Source organism: Coregonus lavaretus, assembly GCF_964263955.1.
Source record: "Coregonus lavaretus genome assembly, chromosome: 9".
In the NCBI taxonomy this organism is placed as follows: Eukaryota; Metazoa; Chordata; class Actinopteri; order Salmoniformes; family Salmonidae; genus Coregonus; species Coregonus lavaretus.
Window position 1 is genome coordinate 33,480,580 of NC_139996.1, and position 15,066 is coordinate 33,495,645.

The 15,066-nt window shown below is 48.5% G+C and overlaps 1 protein-coding gene across 1 annotated transcript in view; it reads left to right on the top strand.

The window, feature by feature from the left end:
• LOC311134774 (breast cancer anti-estrogen resistance protein 1-like) overlaps nt 1-15,066 on the top strand; it is a 37,767-nt gene that overhangs the window by 7,519 nt on the left and 15,182 nt on the right. The window contains exon 2 of the mRNA XM_084168554.1: nt 3,676-4,374. Coding sequence (XP_084024680.1) covers nt 3,676-4,374 — 699 coding nt within the window. The remainder of the gene's footprint in view (nt 1-3,675; nt 4,375-15,066) is intronic.

Here is a 15,066-nt window from a genome sequence, read left to right on the forward strand (position 1 = left end):
TGTGATTTAAGCAGCAGAGACAGCCTTGTTTTGTCTGCAGTGTCCATCTGTTTTAAACTAATAAAAACTTTGGATGACTGAGGGGGCGTTTGTTTAAAAGGGTGGGGGTTGGATGAGGAGAACAGAGAGACAGAAACAGCACAAAGGAGAAAGGGCAGAGTATTGTTTGCAAAAGACATTACTTATTGCTGTGATGCTTTGTAAGTCGAGGAGAGAGGGGGGTTCATTAAATGTCTGTGCCCAAGGTCCTGTGTCCGTGGGACAAATATACAGTCATGTACAAAACACAAATACACCCTCCTGTGACTTAACAAGTGTTTGTCCCACGGGGTCACGTAGAGGCAAAAGACAAAGGCCACCCTGCCCTCTACCTCTCATGCGCACAAACACACACACACACACACACACACACACACACACACACACACACACACACACACACACACACACACACACACACACACACACACATTCGCTTGCTGCCTTCCCCTTCACTGACCTGTCTGCACTGAGCGTGCTCAACCAGCTGCCACATTACTTCCTGCTCAGTGACTGTGTCTGAATGGACACTGCAGCCCCTTCCTTCCCTCTCCCAGACCAACTGCACCTCTTTTTCATCTCCCTCTCTTCCTGTGGATCTCTCTCCCTTTCCTTCATTTCTACCATCACTCTTTCCCTAGTTCTTACCCTAGCTTCTTCAGCTTTCTGTTAAGTGTATATGTGTAAGATCCCCTTTTAGCCGTGACCCTTTTAAATGCAAATCAATGAACTTTTAGGCCTCTGGATGATGAATATCCTTTTCTCTCTCTTCACCTCTTTCTTCTCCACTCTTTCTTTTGTGGAGTGATAATAGTGTTTGCCGTCAGACTTTGCCTGCTCCCGGCTCTAGGGGCATGGGGTCAGGCTTTGACCTGCCATTACCACAGGGACCTCCATGGTGATGTGTTAGCATAGTGACTTAGCTATACACAGAAAACTGCTGGCCCCCAGTTACTCACTGTTACCATTGTCAGGTTTCTACCCCAAACAAAGGAAATGGAGCACAGCACAGACAGAGCCACTAGGCTAGTATGGCCACCTGAACAACATTGTTGTTGGAACAACAGATTCAAATGAGCCCTTGCTGTTTTGACTAGGAAGCTGGAGGTTGGCAGACTAGAAACACATTGTGACCCAGCAGACTACTTTTAGTTTCTAGACATGATGATTTCTCCTCACCCTCAGCTGTGTCTGGGGAGGTGTGTACATCGTAAATGCAATTTATACTAGGGAGAGAGACTAGTAGTCATCTAGTTATTGACTCATACCCAATCAGAATGGCACATGAATCATTCTCTAAGCACTTCCTGTTTCTGTGGCCAGAGGGAGAAAAACAGGGAGATATTTGTGGGTGTTATACTGAGAGTTGGCAGGCAGGCAGGCCTTCAGCTAATGAAGGCAAAGTTCAAATCTTGTGATGTCATCAGTCCTCTCTGTCCACTCCCTCGCGCCAACAGGAAATGAACTTGTGACAGAGAGCAGCAGACAAAAGCATGGCCGTCAAAGGAATCTCTTTATTTTTTTCTGAAGGGAGAGATGGATGGAATAGATAAAGAGGACAAGCTGGAAAGGGAGAGTAAAGATAACATTTTAAGACTAGGCAATATGAGGCACCATGCTATCCGCATCACTACCTCATTGTCTCTTAAGCATATAGAATAATTTATACTCTCATTCAGGTAATTGATACCAAACATCCTCTCTAAAACCATTCAAATTTCACGTGGCTTTTTGAAGGTAGGGATTACTTAAAGCCATTTATCTGTCCATGTTGAGTAGAATCCGTTTATCCATTAACACCAGCTGATTTGATACATCCCTGGTGGGAAATGGAGAATCACTCTGGAGTCCTGAGAAAGCTCAGTGAGACTGAAGACTTAAGCTCTGCTTCAGTCAAGATGTTGCTGTGAGTAAAATTCATAGTATAATGAGCTCTTTCTACTAGTCTGAGGACCCCTCATTATTTCACTAGTCTATGTGTGTCAGTGTGTGTGTGTGTCAGTGTGTGTGTGTGACTATGTATGTGCCTCTGCCTGGTCAGCGTGTGTTGGGCCTGCATGGTGACATCGCAGACAGCTTCTGGCCACCAGAGCACCACTCAGGGGCTATTGTAGGGGGCTGTGTACGTGTGTGGCTCCGTCCGTCCAGAGCCTCTGATGGGTTGTGGATTCGGAGTAGCTGTTCCTCTCCCATTACAAGAAGGCCATTCATCAGACTGTGACCGGGAGATAGGCCCTGACTGTCCCTCCAATAGACCAGCACACAGCACTGCATTCATCACCACCCCAATCCATGAATACATATGACGCAGACAGCGATGCATCACATCACAGCAACCCTCACTCAGCACTGGGACAATTCTGATTCCTTACATTGACTACATATAGGGAACATCTGAACGTACATTAACATTGCCATTACTGTCTGGGTATCGTAATAGCACAATAATCACATCTATAATTGACCATATCTGGCACACAGAGAGTAGGCAACCCAGGGTCTGTTCTAATTGTCTCTATCTGGCAGTGGAAAAGGGAACCAGGGGTGATTGATATCTCGTCATGAGACTGAAGGAGCCGGGGTGGGGGATGGTACATTTCTTACCTGACTGGGATTCAGGCAGCACAAAGAATGACATTTTATTTATGGTATTGTGCACCTATGTGTGTGCGTGCATGCACGTATGTGTGTCAGGTCAGGGTGTGTTATAATGGGTTTTAGACGGGGGAACCTCTGCTTCCTGACAAGACGACACCATATTAATAACCACACTGTGAGCAGACACATACTATCTCCTGCCTTGAACCCCGCTCCCCACACCCTGTCAGGCTAGGCACAAACATCCTCATCCAAGTGATAAACAATCTGGGCTGGGGAGGGAGCGAGCCATGGGCAGGAGGGCGGGAGACAGAGCTGGAGCTCTCTGGGTACGTAAATTATCAGCCCTGTGTCCTGTGTGGCATTGCTCCTGGGTAGAGGCCTGGGTGCTGAATAGACAGATATATAGTGGCAAGGAACGAGAGGCCCCTCTGATTAAGGCAACATTGACTCTCACTCTCTCTTCCTCTCTTAATTAACACATAGACACCAAGGTGGACAACAGGAAGCCAGGCAATAAATCAGAAAGTGGAGGCGCCTCACAATGAACTAATCAGACTTAGTTAATTTAGCTTGGGGACATTGATGGAGGACTGTGTGTGACCTGTGGTCTAGTGAAGGGGGCCACTTGAAGGGGCCCTGTGTGTTTGTGTGATCTGGCCCCATGCCAGGCTTGTCTTACCACTCTGTACCAGTGCCAGGGGAGGGAGAGGAGGAGGTACCGGTCAGGGGCGCACTCCAAATATTGGTTTAGTTTGAAAGTGTCCCAGAGTGAGTGGGTGGCTGTGTTTGCTCTGGGAATGCAGATGGAGCCTGTGTTGTGTGCTGTTAGGTGTCAGCTGTGAATTATTTCACTGTCCTGGGAGGCCTTAAGTCTGGGGCGTCAGACTGCCCCAGCACTAGGGAATGTGACAGTCCAACATTATGGAAGCAGGAGTTCTTTCTCACTGAACGGTACTACAACAGTAGTAGTAGACACATCTTGTCTGTAAATGTTAAGGAATAATGAACTAACCCTCTCTTTCCTGTCTTCTGCAGAACGTGCTGGCCAAGGCCCTGTACGACAATGTGGCCGAGTCCCCAGACGAGCTGTCCTTCCGGAAGGGTGATATCATGACGGTACTGGAGCGGGACACCCAGGGTCTGGACGGCTGGTGGCTCTGCTCTCTGCATGGACGTCAGGGCATTGTCCCCGGCAACCGCCTCAAGATCCTGGTGGGCATGTATGACAAGGCAGGCCAGCAGCAGCAGCCTCCACTCCACCAGGCCTCCCAGGCTGGCCCTGCCCAGACCCTGAGCCCGAGCCAGCTGGCCTTTCCCATGCAGAGTGCCTACAGCAAGCCCTCCTCCCAATACACAGCCATGCACCCTGCCTTCTCTAACCCCGGGCCTGTCCCCGCCCTACCCGACAGCATCTACATGATGCCCCCCAACCATGGCAAGCCCTCCCCGTCAAGCCTGTACCAGATACCCACGGGCCCCCAAGCCCCACCCAAGGCCCCCATACTCGCCCAGAAGCAGTACCACGCCCCTGTCCAGGACATCTACCAGGTGCCTCCCTCCATGGGGCCAGCTCCTGTCCAGGACATCTACCAGGTGCCCCCCTCAGCAGGAGGGTCTGGTCCTGGGCAGGATATCTACCAGGTTCCCCCCTCACTGAACCAGACTCAGGACATCTACCAGATCCCCCCCTCCATAGAAAAGAGGAGCTGGGACTCCTCGAAACCGCTAGCAAAGGTAAGAAAAACTTTTTGAGACATATATTCACATAACACAACAAACACATTCCTCTAAAACCGTATAGACTGTCTTGTTAGACATTCAGGTTCAAAATAGCTGGTTTAGGCTCTCATTGTCATCTGACCTCATCCTGGTGGTTATATGTTTGGGATCTGAACATCTTCCTGTTATTGTTTCTCCCTCATGTCCTCCAGTCTGTCTATCTGTTCTCACTCTAAACAACAGCTCAAGGTTCCCTGTCATTTTCAAAGCCGCAGGAATGACCGGAAAGAAAACAGAGGATAGAACAATAAAATAAAACCCAAAAGAGATAGAGGGGGGATGGGGAGAGGAGAGGGGGACATACATTGGAATAAATAATGGGGTATTTAATAATTCAGGTATCTATCTCCTGGGGTTGGGTGAGTAAGTGTTTTGATCTGTTAGGCAGCAGGCAGCAGGCTGGAAGGGGAGGGGGGACTAGTACCAGCCAGGAAGTGTGGTAACAGTGCAGTGTGTTGTGACTGGTGTTCTCCAGGGAGTGCCCCCCAGGCCTGCCTTAGTGCACTCAGCCATGTGTGAGAGCAGCGCTGGGAAGTGAAGTGTGATGATGATAATGGAAGAGTGATGGGGCGGCAGCAGCAAGGTCCACCTGGTCCCTGCAGGAGGGGGCGTCGCACATGAGACACCTAACCGTCTTAGATGAGGCTGCTGCAGCCATAGAAAGGGAATTATATAATATATACAGTAACCTGAAAACGAGAGGAGGATAACAGCTGTAGAAAAAGAGAGTGACTGGTTGAAGACAAAACAAACAAACATTACGTTTTGTTTGAGGCGACATGAGCGACATCAGAGAAAGGCATCAATGGATCAAAGATGAGTTCAAGGCCAGGTCTCACAGAGTCACAGTGGAAAGGATCTATGAGGAGGAACATCATTTCCATGATATCTCCTGCCTGGTGATAAGACTATCAGAGGACTCCAACAGAGTTCACACTCCAGCCCAGAGCAGGGTGTTTCCAAATGTTCCATTGGATGATTCTAGAGTGATGCCTCAGTCTTTTGGAATGCTCTAACCGTCATCTACTGTATGTCATCACAACAGCAGGCAGTACAGGGAGTAGGGAGGAGAAGCAGCACTAGTAGGGAGGAGAAGCAGCACTAGTAGGGAGGAGAAGCAGCACTAGTAGGGAGGAGAAGCAGCACTAGTAGGGAGGAGAAGCAGCACTAGTAGGGAGGAGAAGCAGCACTAGTAGGGAGGAGAAGCAGCACTAGTAGGGAGGAGAAGCAGCACTAGTAGGGAGGAGAAGCAGCACTAGTAGGGAGGAGAAGCAGCACTAGTAGGGAGGAGAAGCAGCACTAGAAGGGAGGAGAAGCAGCACTAGTAGGGAGGAGAAGCAGCACTAGTAGGGAGGAGAAGCAGCACTAGTAGGGAGGAGAAGCAGCACTAGTAGGGAGGAGAAGCAGCACTAGTAGGGAGGAGAAGCAGCACTAGTAGGGAGGAGAAGCAGCACTAGTAGGGAGGAGAAGCAGCACTACAAAGGAAAATCCCCTATGGTTTTTATTTCACCACAGCCTCAAGTTAGTGGCACTGGCAGGATCTGACATGCTTAACATGATGGTCAAGTGGTAGTGATTTTTATCAAAGTAATTCTCACTGACGTGTTAGCTAATTTTGCTCTTAACGCTGTGGCGTGCAGGGTCTTTTATGCACGCATTTACCTTGTGAATGCCCTTAATTGTTATCACTTGTCCTTGTGCCCATACTGAACCCGGCCCCCATACTCCACCACTGCCAGTTTCTCATTACAAGATAAGGAGTTCCTGCTGAGAGAAGAGATGACAGACACCGAGCCAACACACACGCACACATGGATGCACACACACAAACACACACACAAAGCTCTCACATACAAACTGGGATGAACTCTAATTAGGGAGTGATGAAAAACCCAGACATTGTCTCAGCATCCTCTGCTGCTCAACTGGAGGAAGTAGAAACTAGTACATATACAAAGTTACAGCTACACAGAACCCTTAGCAAAGCATCTGAAAAGCAGGAAGCTTAACACACACTCAGAATCTCACTCTAACCCCATCTCCACAGTGTGATATTGTTATGCTGCTAGCTTGGTTTTGTCTTTTAATCTTGGTATGTTGTGGAGGCAGGCCCAACCCCCTCAGCCTTTTCCTCAGATGGACTGGCAACAGTTCAAATCAAATAAACTTTATTTACATTTTTCGTCACATGCTTCGTAAACAACAGGTGTGGACTAACAGTGAAATGCTTACTTCCCAACAATGCAGAGAGAAAGAAAATAGAGAAATAATAGAACATTTAAACACGTAATAATAGATACACAATGAGTAATGATAACTTGGCTATATACACAGGGTACCAGTACCTGATTCGATGTGCAGGGGTACGAGGTAATTGAGGTAGATATGTACATATAACTAGGAATAAAGTGACAGATAGTAAACAGTAGCAGCAGCAAATGTAATGAGTCAAAACAGTTAGTGCAAAAAGGGTCAATGCAGATAGTCCAGGTAGCTATTTGCTTAACTATTTAGACAACTATTTAGCAGTCTTATGGCTTGGAGGTAGAAGCTGTTGATGGAGGGTAATAGGTGGAGGGGTGAGGAGGGTGGTAAGAATTCCCATGTACAAGGAGCCTCCCCCAGACTAGTGCCTTTGAAGGGGAGTAGGGGGGTCCCTGATCCCAGTCAGCTATGCCAGCCAGGCCAGGTCTGGGTCTGGGGGATGGAGGACAGGGTGCAGGAGGTGAGAAAGGGTTGCGGAAGGGCAAGCAGCAGCTGGAACAACTGTGATTGGTTAGCAGGCCTTATATCAAAGAGGACGTCTGAGGAGGGGTGTGGCGGCACGCGCCCTTCAAAACCCTGGCACACTCCTCCAAGAGGCTGGAATTCCTCAGCCCCCCCCTCCCCTCCTCTTCTTTCGCTCAGTCCCCACTCTCCAACCGACTCAGTGTTTTTGAGTTTTCTACCTAATCCATTTATGCTGCATTGGTATGCCACCCAGCCGCCCAAAAACAACCCCCACCTCTCCTTCAAACCATGGCAACAGCTTAGCCCGGCCGGAGAAAGAAACAAGTAAACAATTCACAGCTGTCCCTCCGTCCTCTTCCCTTCTGAGAGGACAGACACAGAACCTGAGTGGCTTCAGTAAACACCCAGCTGCGTTCGAGCTGAAAACGCCACTGCACTCTGTGTCTCTGCAACCCAATTAATCAGAAAGTATATCTTTGATCAAAATGATGAGCTCTTAGCTATCGCCCTCAGTACCTTTAGCAGTGTTGCTATTAGAGGTCATGAACTTGCTCTTGTATGTCTATAGGAGAATCCACTGATTTACTCGTGATAACTGCTAAGATGATAGGGGCTTGATAGTTGCACCACTCAGAGTTCGACTGTAGGGAGGAATGACAGACACCCACTGGGAGTCGGGACTGGAGCTGCCACGTGATCTTTTAGAACCTCTCTCTCCTGCAACTGTCTATAAAGTATTCAAAGTACAGTGTGTGTCTGTGACTGACTGACATGTTCATGGCAGAGCTCATTGCTTTGTGTGAGGCAGACGGTTAGGGGAAAGGTGTAGGCAGGACGGCCTGTTTGAACCTGGGCTCCTTTGATTAGGCCCAGGTAGATAGATCAAGCCTTCTTATCACCTTCAGCCTCTAATGACCCTGGCCTGTTTGCAGGTGAGAGACGCTGTGATAAGGGGCAGGCAGCCCGGGGCTAACAGCACAAGCTCCTTTCCTCTCATCTGCTCTCCTCCCCTCTGCTCTGCTCTGGGGGGAAAGGTGGGAGATTGAGATTCTGCTGGTGGTTTTGTGGACTACCTGCTCTGAAAGTAAATGTGTAATCTCAGGAGTGTTCAAAAAGACCTGGTGGGCGCTCACCTGAAATGTGGGGAGGAGGAGATGGAGGAGGGGGCCTTATCTGCAGGAGCAGGCAGGCTTTTTGGGGGAGGGTCGTCGTTGAGTGAGGGAGGATAGGGGGGAGAGTGAGATGTGAGGGGAGAGAGAATGAAAGTGTGTGACCTCCTGCTGAAGAAATGGCTGCATGCTGCTGCCTGTAGGTATAACTCTCACTGAGCACTGGGACGTTATCTCCTCACCCATCTAGCACATAAATATACTAAATATGGTCTTACGTGTGTGTGAGCATGCACATGTGTAAGTGAACGCGCACGCACGCATGCATGTGTGAGAGGGAGAGGGAGAGGGAGAAAGAGAGAGTGAATGTGAGGAGGGAAAAGAGAGAGAGATACTGTAGTTGGATGTGCACGCCGAGGAGGCACTTTTCCGCTGACTGGAGCATCAGTCTAAAAGCAGTGCAGCAGCCGGTCCGGAGTTTAGAAGTGTGCTCATCCATAGAGAGGAGATGGGTGCTGTGTATTCCCGTTGTTGCCTCGCAGGCTTGTAATTTGTGGCCTTCTTTAGCTGTAACCCACACATTCCTATGTGCACTGCCTCTCTCTGTGCTTCACTCCCACACGGCCTCTGTAGCTTTGCTTCCTCTCAGCCTGGGAGCCAGAGCTCTTCTCTGCTCTGCCACACACTCTATCACGATCCCAATTCTTTTTAGGAGTCTCGTTTCTTTCTTTCTTCACTCCCCTTCTATATCTCTCCTCCTCCCACACCCTCCCTCACATTCTCTGTCTATGTAAGCGGAGAAGTCCTCCTAATAAAGAAAGCGCTCCTGTCTGATTGTGTGAATCTAGGCAGCGCTCTGCGGCACTCTGGGGTTCGTGTCTCCGTAGATTAAAACGGTATCTCTGGGCCTAATTGGTGCGCATTGAGTGCTTCTCTAAAAGGGACTCTTTGATTCGGCCCACATCACTGCACATGCCCGAGCAGAGAGAGGAAGGGAGGGAGGTGGAGAGATAGGGAGGCCTTGCCTCACGCTGCTCAAAGACAGTCGTTAGACTCCCTGCTACCCAGGCCTTTCCACTGCAATGTAATGTCATGTAGATCTGGAGCTGGGCAGTAATCACTCAGACTCGATAAGCATCTCTGCACAGTGCTCCACCATGCATTCAGAATACATTCTCAGAATGTTGTTGCACTGGGACTGTGACTGTGACAGTGTATAAATAGAGGCTCCAGATGTGAGCGTCCCTGCCCAGCTGTTCTGTGCTGTGCTCTGGGAAGAGAACACTGGGAGAGCGTCCCTCCCCAGCCTGAGCCCATGCTCCAGCAGCTGCAGTAGGGCTAGTATAGTAATGAATCTATGCTGGGATGCAGCTTTGATGGCTCTGCCTGTCCTCGGCTATGGCCTTCAATGGGGCCCAAGCTTTAGAAGCCCAACTTGAATTGTGTTTGGTTTGGGACAGAGTAGTACTGAAGTGGTTGGGTTAGTCTTCATAGGAACAGAGTTCGCTCTTCTTGTCCATGGCATCACCAAAGGGAACTGTGTGGGTATGTGGGAACCTCTCGTGGATGGTGACTGGTCAGGCATTTCTCTGTGAAGGGTGTTGGTGCATGAGGGTGAGTTGAGGACTGGTGAGCTGTGGGTACATGCCAGTACCCAGGGATGTAGGAGATAGAGGATGCCCATCTGGCTGCCACCTCACAGTGGTCCTTACTGTGGGCTCATTGGTCAGTAGCACTGAGGGATCTCTACAGTACAGCCTATCACTTCGGACCCAGGTGAATCTATATGTGAGTCACACACACTGCCTCTGTAGATGTGATGCAGTCTGAGTGAGGTCAGTGTGTGTGTGTGCGTACGGTGTGTGTGTGTTTTTAAAAGCCTTGTTTCTTGCCTGCCGGGTCTCCCCTCCATTACCTGCCGTGGACTCATTTTCTGCTCTGATAGTGTAGAGAAAGGGAGTATGGGAAAGAGGGAGAGGGAGGGAAGGGTAGAGTGAGAGAGTGCAGAGGGAATTACAGGGGACACAATGCCCTGAGCAGTGGGTGGGACCTTTTTGGGCTCTCATGTACAACTCCAGCCCTGTCCTGTTATTACCTCCCCACAAAGCCTACATCACATAGAGGTGAGGGAGGGGGGCGTCAATAGGGGGGTAACAAGGGACACAGGGACATGGATCTGCCCTCAGCATAAACAACAGGTCCCCACAAGCCTCTGTGTGCTCCAGTGGCCCTCATCAAAGGGATGGGATATCACAGGAACCAGGGACGCTCTTTGTTCTGGGCTGGGAGAGTCAAAACGCTGGAGAGAGAGAGGGGGGCCAGGTCGGAGCGGAGGGACACAGGGTTCAGTGTGTCCTCACACACACTGCATCTCCACTGTCAACTCGACACACACTCCTGACTCCCAAGTAGTCATTAGTGTGAGGATGTGTGTGTGATTGTGTCCATGTATGGGTGTTTGTTTGTGAGTGTGTGTATGTGGTGTGTGAGGTTGGACCTATTAGTGAGTAGTAAACCCATTGGTCTTGGCTTTAATAGGGGCTGGCTCTTTGATGTTTTCACGGTCCTCTCAGTAGGGTCAGGGATAAAAGGGACTAACCTTAATTAAGGAGACAGGAAATACATGAAGCTTGAAATGATGGGGACGAAATGCTACATTGGGCTATGTTCTAATGTCATTCATGTAAAAAAACATAGCCTAACAAATCAAATCTTATTTGTCACATGCTTCGTAAACAACATGTGTAGACTAACAGTGAAATGCTTACAACTGCTCATTGGTAGGCTAACAACATACAGTAGATGCAAACAACATACAAGCATTTCTGTTCCTACTTGACTCTCTCTATGTAATCATAGAAAGTAGAGATGAATAGATAGATATTGAAGGATTTTCCTGTTCTCTTCTGAACTGTGCTGTGACAGATACCCTGTCATTGCCTGGATACCTCTCTCACTGCGTTTCCACGGTAACACAGTCACGTCCATTCAAATGAATAGGTTCCAGAGACAGACCTAAGTGTTGTTGCCAGGAGATGCTGAAGAGAGATTGTGGCGTTTTATATGGGGACTGTAGATAAACACACAGAGAGAGACAGAGAGAAAAAAAATAGAGAGTTGCAGAGAGAGCAGTAGAGAGTGGTGCTCCCAGCCACTCACACCCTGCCCAGTCATGGCAGCTATGTGGGGCATGCATCCCAGGCCTGTGGGGCTGTTGAGGGGGTCTTTGCGGATTAGTGGTTGGGGGCTCCCTGTCTCCAGGAGCACTGTACCCCTGTCCTGCCAGGCCCACCAGGCTGACACAACCACTAATCCGCAAAGACCCCCTCAACAGCCCCACAGGCCTGGGATGCATGCCCCACATAGCTGCCATGACTGGGCAGGGTGTGAGTGGCTGGGAGCACCACTCTCTACTGCTCTCTCTGCAACTCTCTCTTTTTTTCTCACTGTCTCTCTCTGTTAATTAGGGCCTGATTAATCCTGCAGCCTGGACCAGGGAACCATGGATATGGGGCTGTAAATCTACCACCCTGCGTCAGCGTCTCAACCCCTCACACTGACTCCGCTACAGTCAGGCTTTACTTCTCTGCTCTGCTCCCATTGACTGCTGCTACTGCCGCTGGGAGGGATATCAGCTCTCATCTGGGTCACACACCAGCTGCTTTGAAAGTTTTAGGTTAAACAACCCTATGTCTGAGGGAGGATTAAGACCTTATTTAAGAGCATGCTCAGAATTGAAACCCTATGCCACTACTATATCTAGCTGAAGTGGTCAGTTTGAACCTTGTCACATACATTTATAAATGTGCAGTTTACCGCGTACATATAGGATAAAATTACTACCTTTCGGACAACTTCAAATGGCCCTTATTTGACCTTTCCTCTGTCCTGTAATCTATGCTCTGTGTCTGACCTGTACTGTGTCCAAGCCACACTGCCTCCCTCTCCGCCATCTTGGAGTGGGCGGTGGTGCAGATGAGTTCTCTCTTCTCTGGCAGCCACATCACTCTCCAGCTGAGGACCCAGGAGCTGAGTTGCCATGACACAGCTGCAGCCTGCCATGCCCTGTGCTGCGCTGGGATGGGAGCTGACATCACAGCTGATCATGCCTGTAACCTGTGCAGCTGTTAGGCAGAGGCTACACTCCCCAGTCCCTCAGCCATGTATGGGGAAAGATGAGGAAAATAACATTGAAAAGAGAGGCTTGGAGGGAATGTCATCATCTGCTGAACAATTTCATGATTCCTCCATGCCAGCAGGACACACAGTGCCCCCCGTCCCCCCTACACATCCCTCTATCCCCCCTCTACAAAAAATGGAATGTTCACAGATGGCCTCCCATCAGGCTGAGATGGAGGAGATGAGGGGGGGGTGGTCTGTGGAGGAATTTCCTGCAAGGTCGGCCACCTAATCCTCATGAAGAAAAAAAGATGTGTGACTTTAACTCTCCTCAGCGTTTGGACTTTGACCCTTTTTGTGCAATAGCACTCAGAGCTTTGTTATACATGAACTAGTCAGGGCACTGTGTTAACATTACAACACACTCACGCTGCATGTGGACTGAAATGGGCTGCCTCTGGGAGAGTAACAGAAACACACAGCAGTAGATTCAGACTGCATTTTCTGCCAAAACCTAAATCTCATTGAATTCTCATAATCATAGGTATGAAATCAGGATTATTAGGTTATTGGAAACACCTTATCTAAGGTGTTTGAATGTACTGTAGGTGTTTGAATGTGGTCATTTGTAGCTCAGTTGGTAGAGCATGGCGCTTGTAACACCAGGGTAGTGAGTTTGATTTCCGGGACCACCCATATGTAAAATGTATGCACGCAGTAAGTTGCTTTGGATAAAAGTGTCTGCTAAATGGCATATATTAGCACCAAAAAGTTCTTATGGTATGGATATTAAAGAAGCCATTAAACTCTGAGTTTCATTTTAAAACGTGATGTCCAACGTGGAATATTAACCTTAGTACTCTACCCTTTGTTCACTTGAAAGACCACTTCACAAGGGTCAGCAGACATTTTAATTGTCTTGCCTGTTGCAGGTGGACTGGCAAACCCTTGTGTTCTGAAACGATCTGAACAGACAGACATGGTGTAAGCTGGGTTAGGGGTCAGTGGACTGTGGGTGGTGGGGGGCTCTAGAATCTGTTCCTCTCCTCAGGGTGACCCCTGTTCCAACAGACAGACCTTATGGCCAGCTGCCAGCCCAGTGAAGCAGTGAGGGCTCAGGGCAGAGCGTCACCGCTCCCCATTGTTCCACAACCTCAATGGCTCCTCGTCTTTTAGTGACATCATCATTATGACCTGATAGAATGTTGTGACAGCTGGCTGCTGGGTGTTGCCCCCCTCCCATTGACAGAAGCCTTTCAACACTATTGATGAGGACTTGGCTAAGAGCCAAAGCCCATATGTGCCCCCCTGCCCTCCCCTCTCCAACACCTTCCTCATTGATAATTCACACTATTGATCACCATTAGTTATGCTCACGCAGTTCATGGCCTCAGAGGGATCTTCCATTAACGGAGACGAGGTTAAAGGCCAGCTGAGGAGGGCATTGATAGGGCTGGCTCGTCACCATGTGATGAATGACCAAAAACCAATAATGTTTTCCTCTAATCTCTTTAATAGCTTATGGAGGATCTGTCGATAAGAGCCAGGTTAAGTGATAGATATCTGACTCTCACTTACTGCTGTCAATAGTAGTGTGACGCTCCCAGGAACATAATGGTGTGTGTGATCCATATTTCTGTAGGCTGTTTACATTCATGTGAACCAGAAAAACCGGCCAGACAATACACAAGTCAAAATAATAATAATGAATAAACTTAGAATTACATGTTGTCAGTTGTGCTTGCATATCCCATCCCATCACCCGTATAGCACAAAGGAACGGGTATTTAGTTACTATGTTGTAGTAAAGCTAGGCGTTCTTTAGCTCAAGGGGAACATACAGTACATGTTATGATCTGATCTATATCTCAGTATGAGAGGAGAGGGAGTGTTTTGTGTTAGAGAAGGCTGCAGAGGAGGCTGTGCGATATTGTCCTAGGATGTGTTAGATGAAACACCTGCTGCGTTCTTTAAACGTGTGTGAAACTGGCTACCTCCGCGGAGAATGGGTTATCTGGAGAGACTAGGAATGGAAGGCAGGGAAAGGAGGAGAAAGAGATGGAGAAGGGGGGAGGAGGAGGGAGAGGGAGGGAGTTTGGTATAGGGAGAGATTCAAATATTACTTTGGTTCAGTTGATTTAATTTGTTCTGGGTTTTTTCCTTAGTCCTATTTCAGCTTATAGGCTGTCAGTTAAGAACATCTATTCTCTTTCTTTAGACACTGGTTCTGAATGAATGGAGAACTAAGGGAAGCATGTAGGGGAGGAGATGGAGGAAGGATACAGACAGGACACAGGAATGAGACATATTAACAGAGGCATATTGTCAGATTTATTTAATGGACAATGGCTTAATTACCCTTTTAGCTGGGCTGTCACCTTTCAAGTGGCAGGCAGCCTGACTGGGAGAGCAAATATTATTAGAGGATCCGGGAGAGTTGTGGCATTTCATTAGCAAGTAATGTGATTGGTTTCTTAAATGCCAGTCAAGCAGGCTACTGAGGTAACTTCCACAATGTAGAGCCAGAGAAGGGGAGCAGAATTAACCATTAGTAAAGGCTGGTGCGTGTGGGTGCGCGAGTGCGCATGCATATTTGTGTATGCAAGTGTTTATGTGTGTATTTGTTTCTGACTATCTAAAATTGACAATGGATTTATTTTAGTGAATGTGAATTCATATATCGATGACT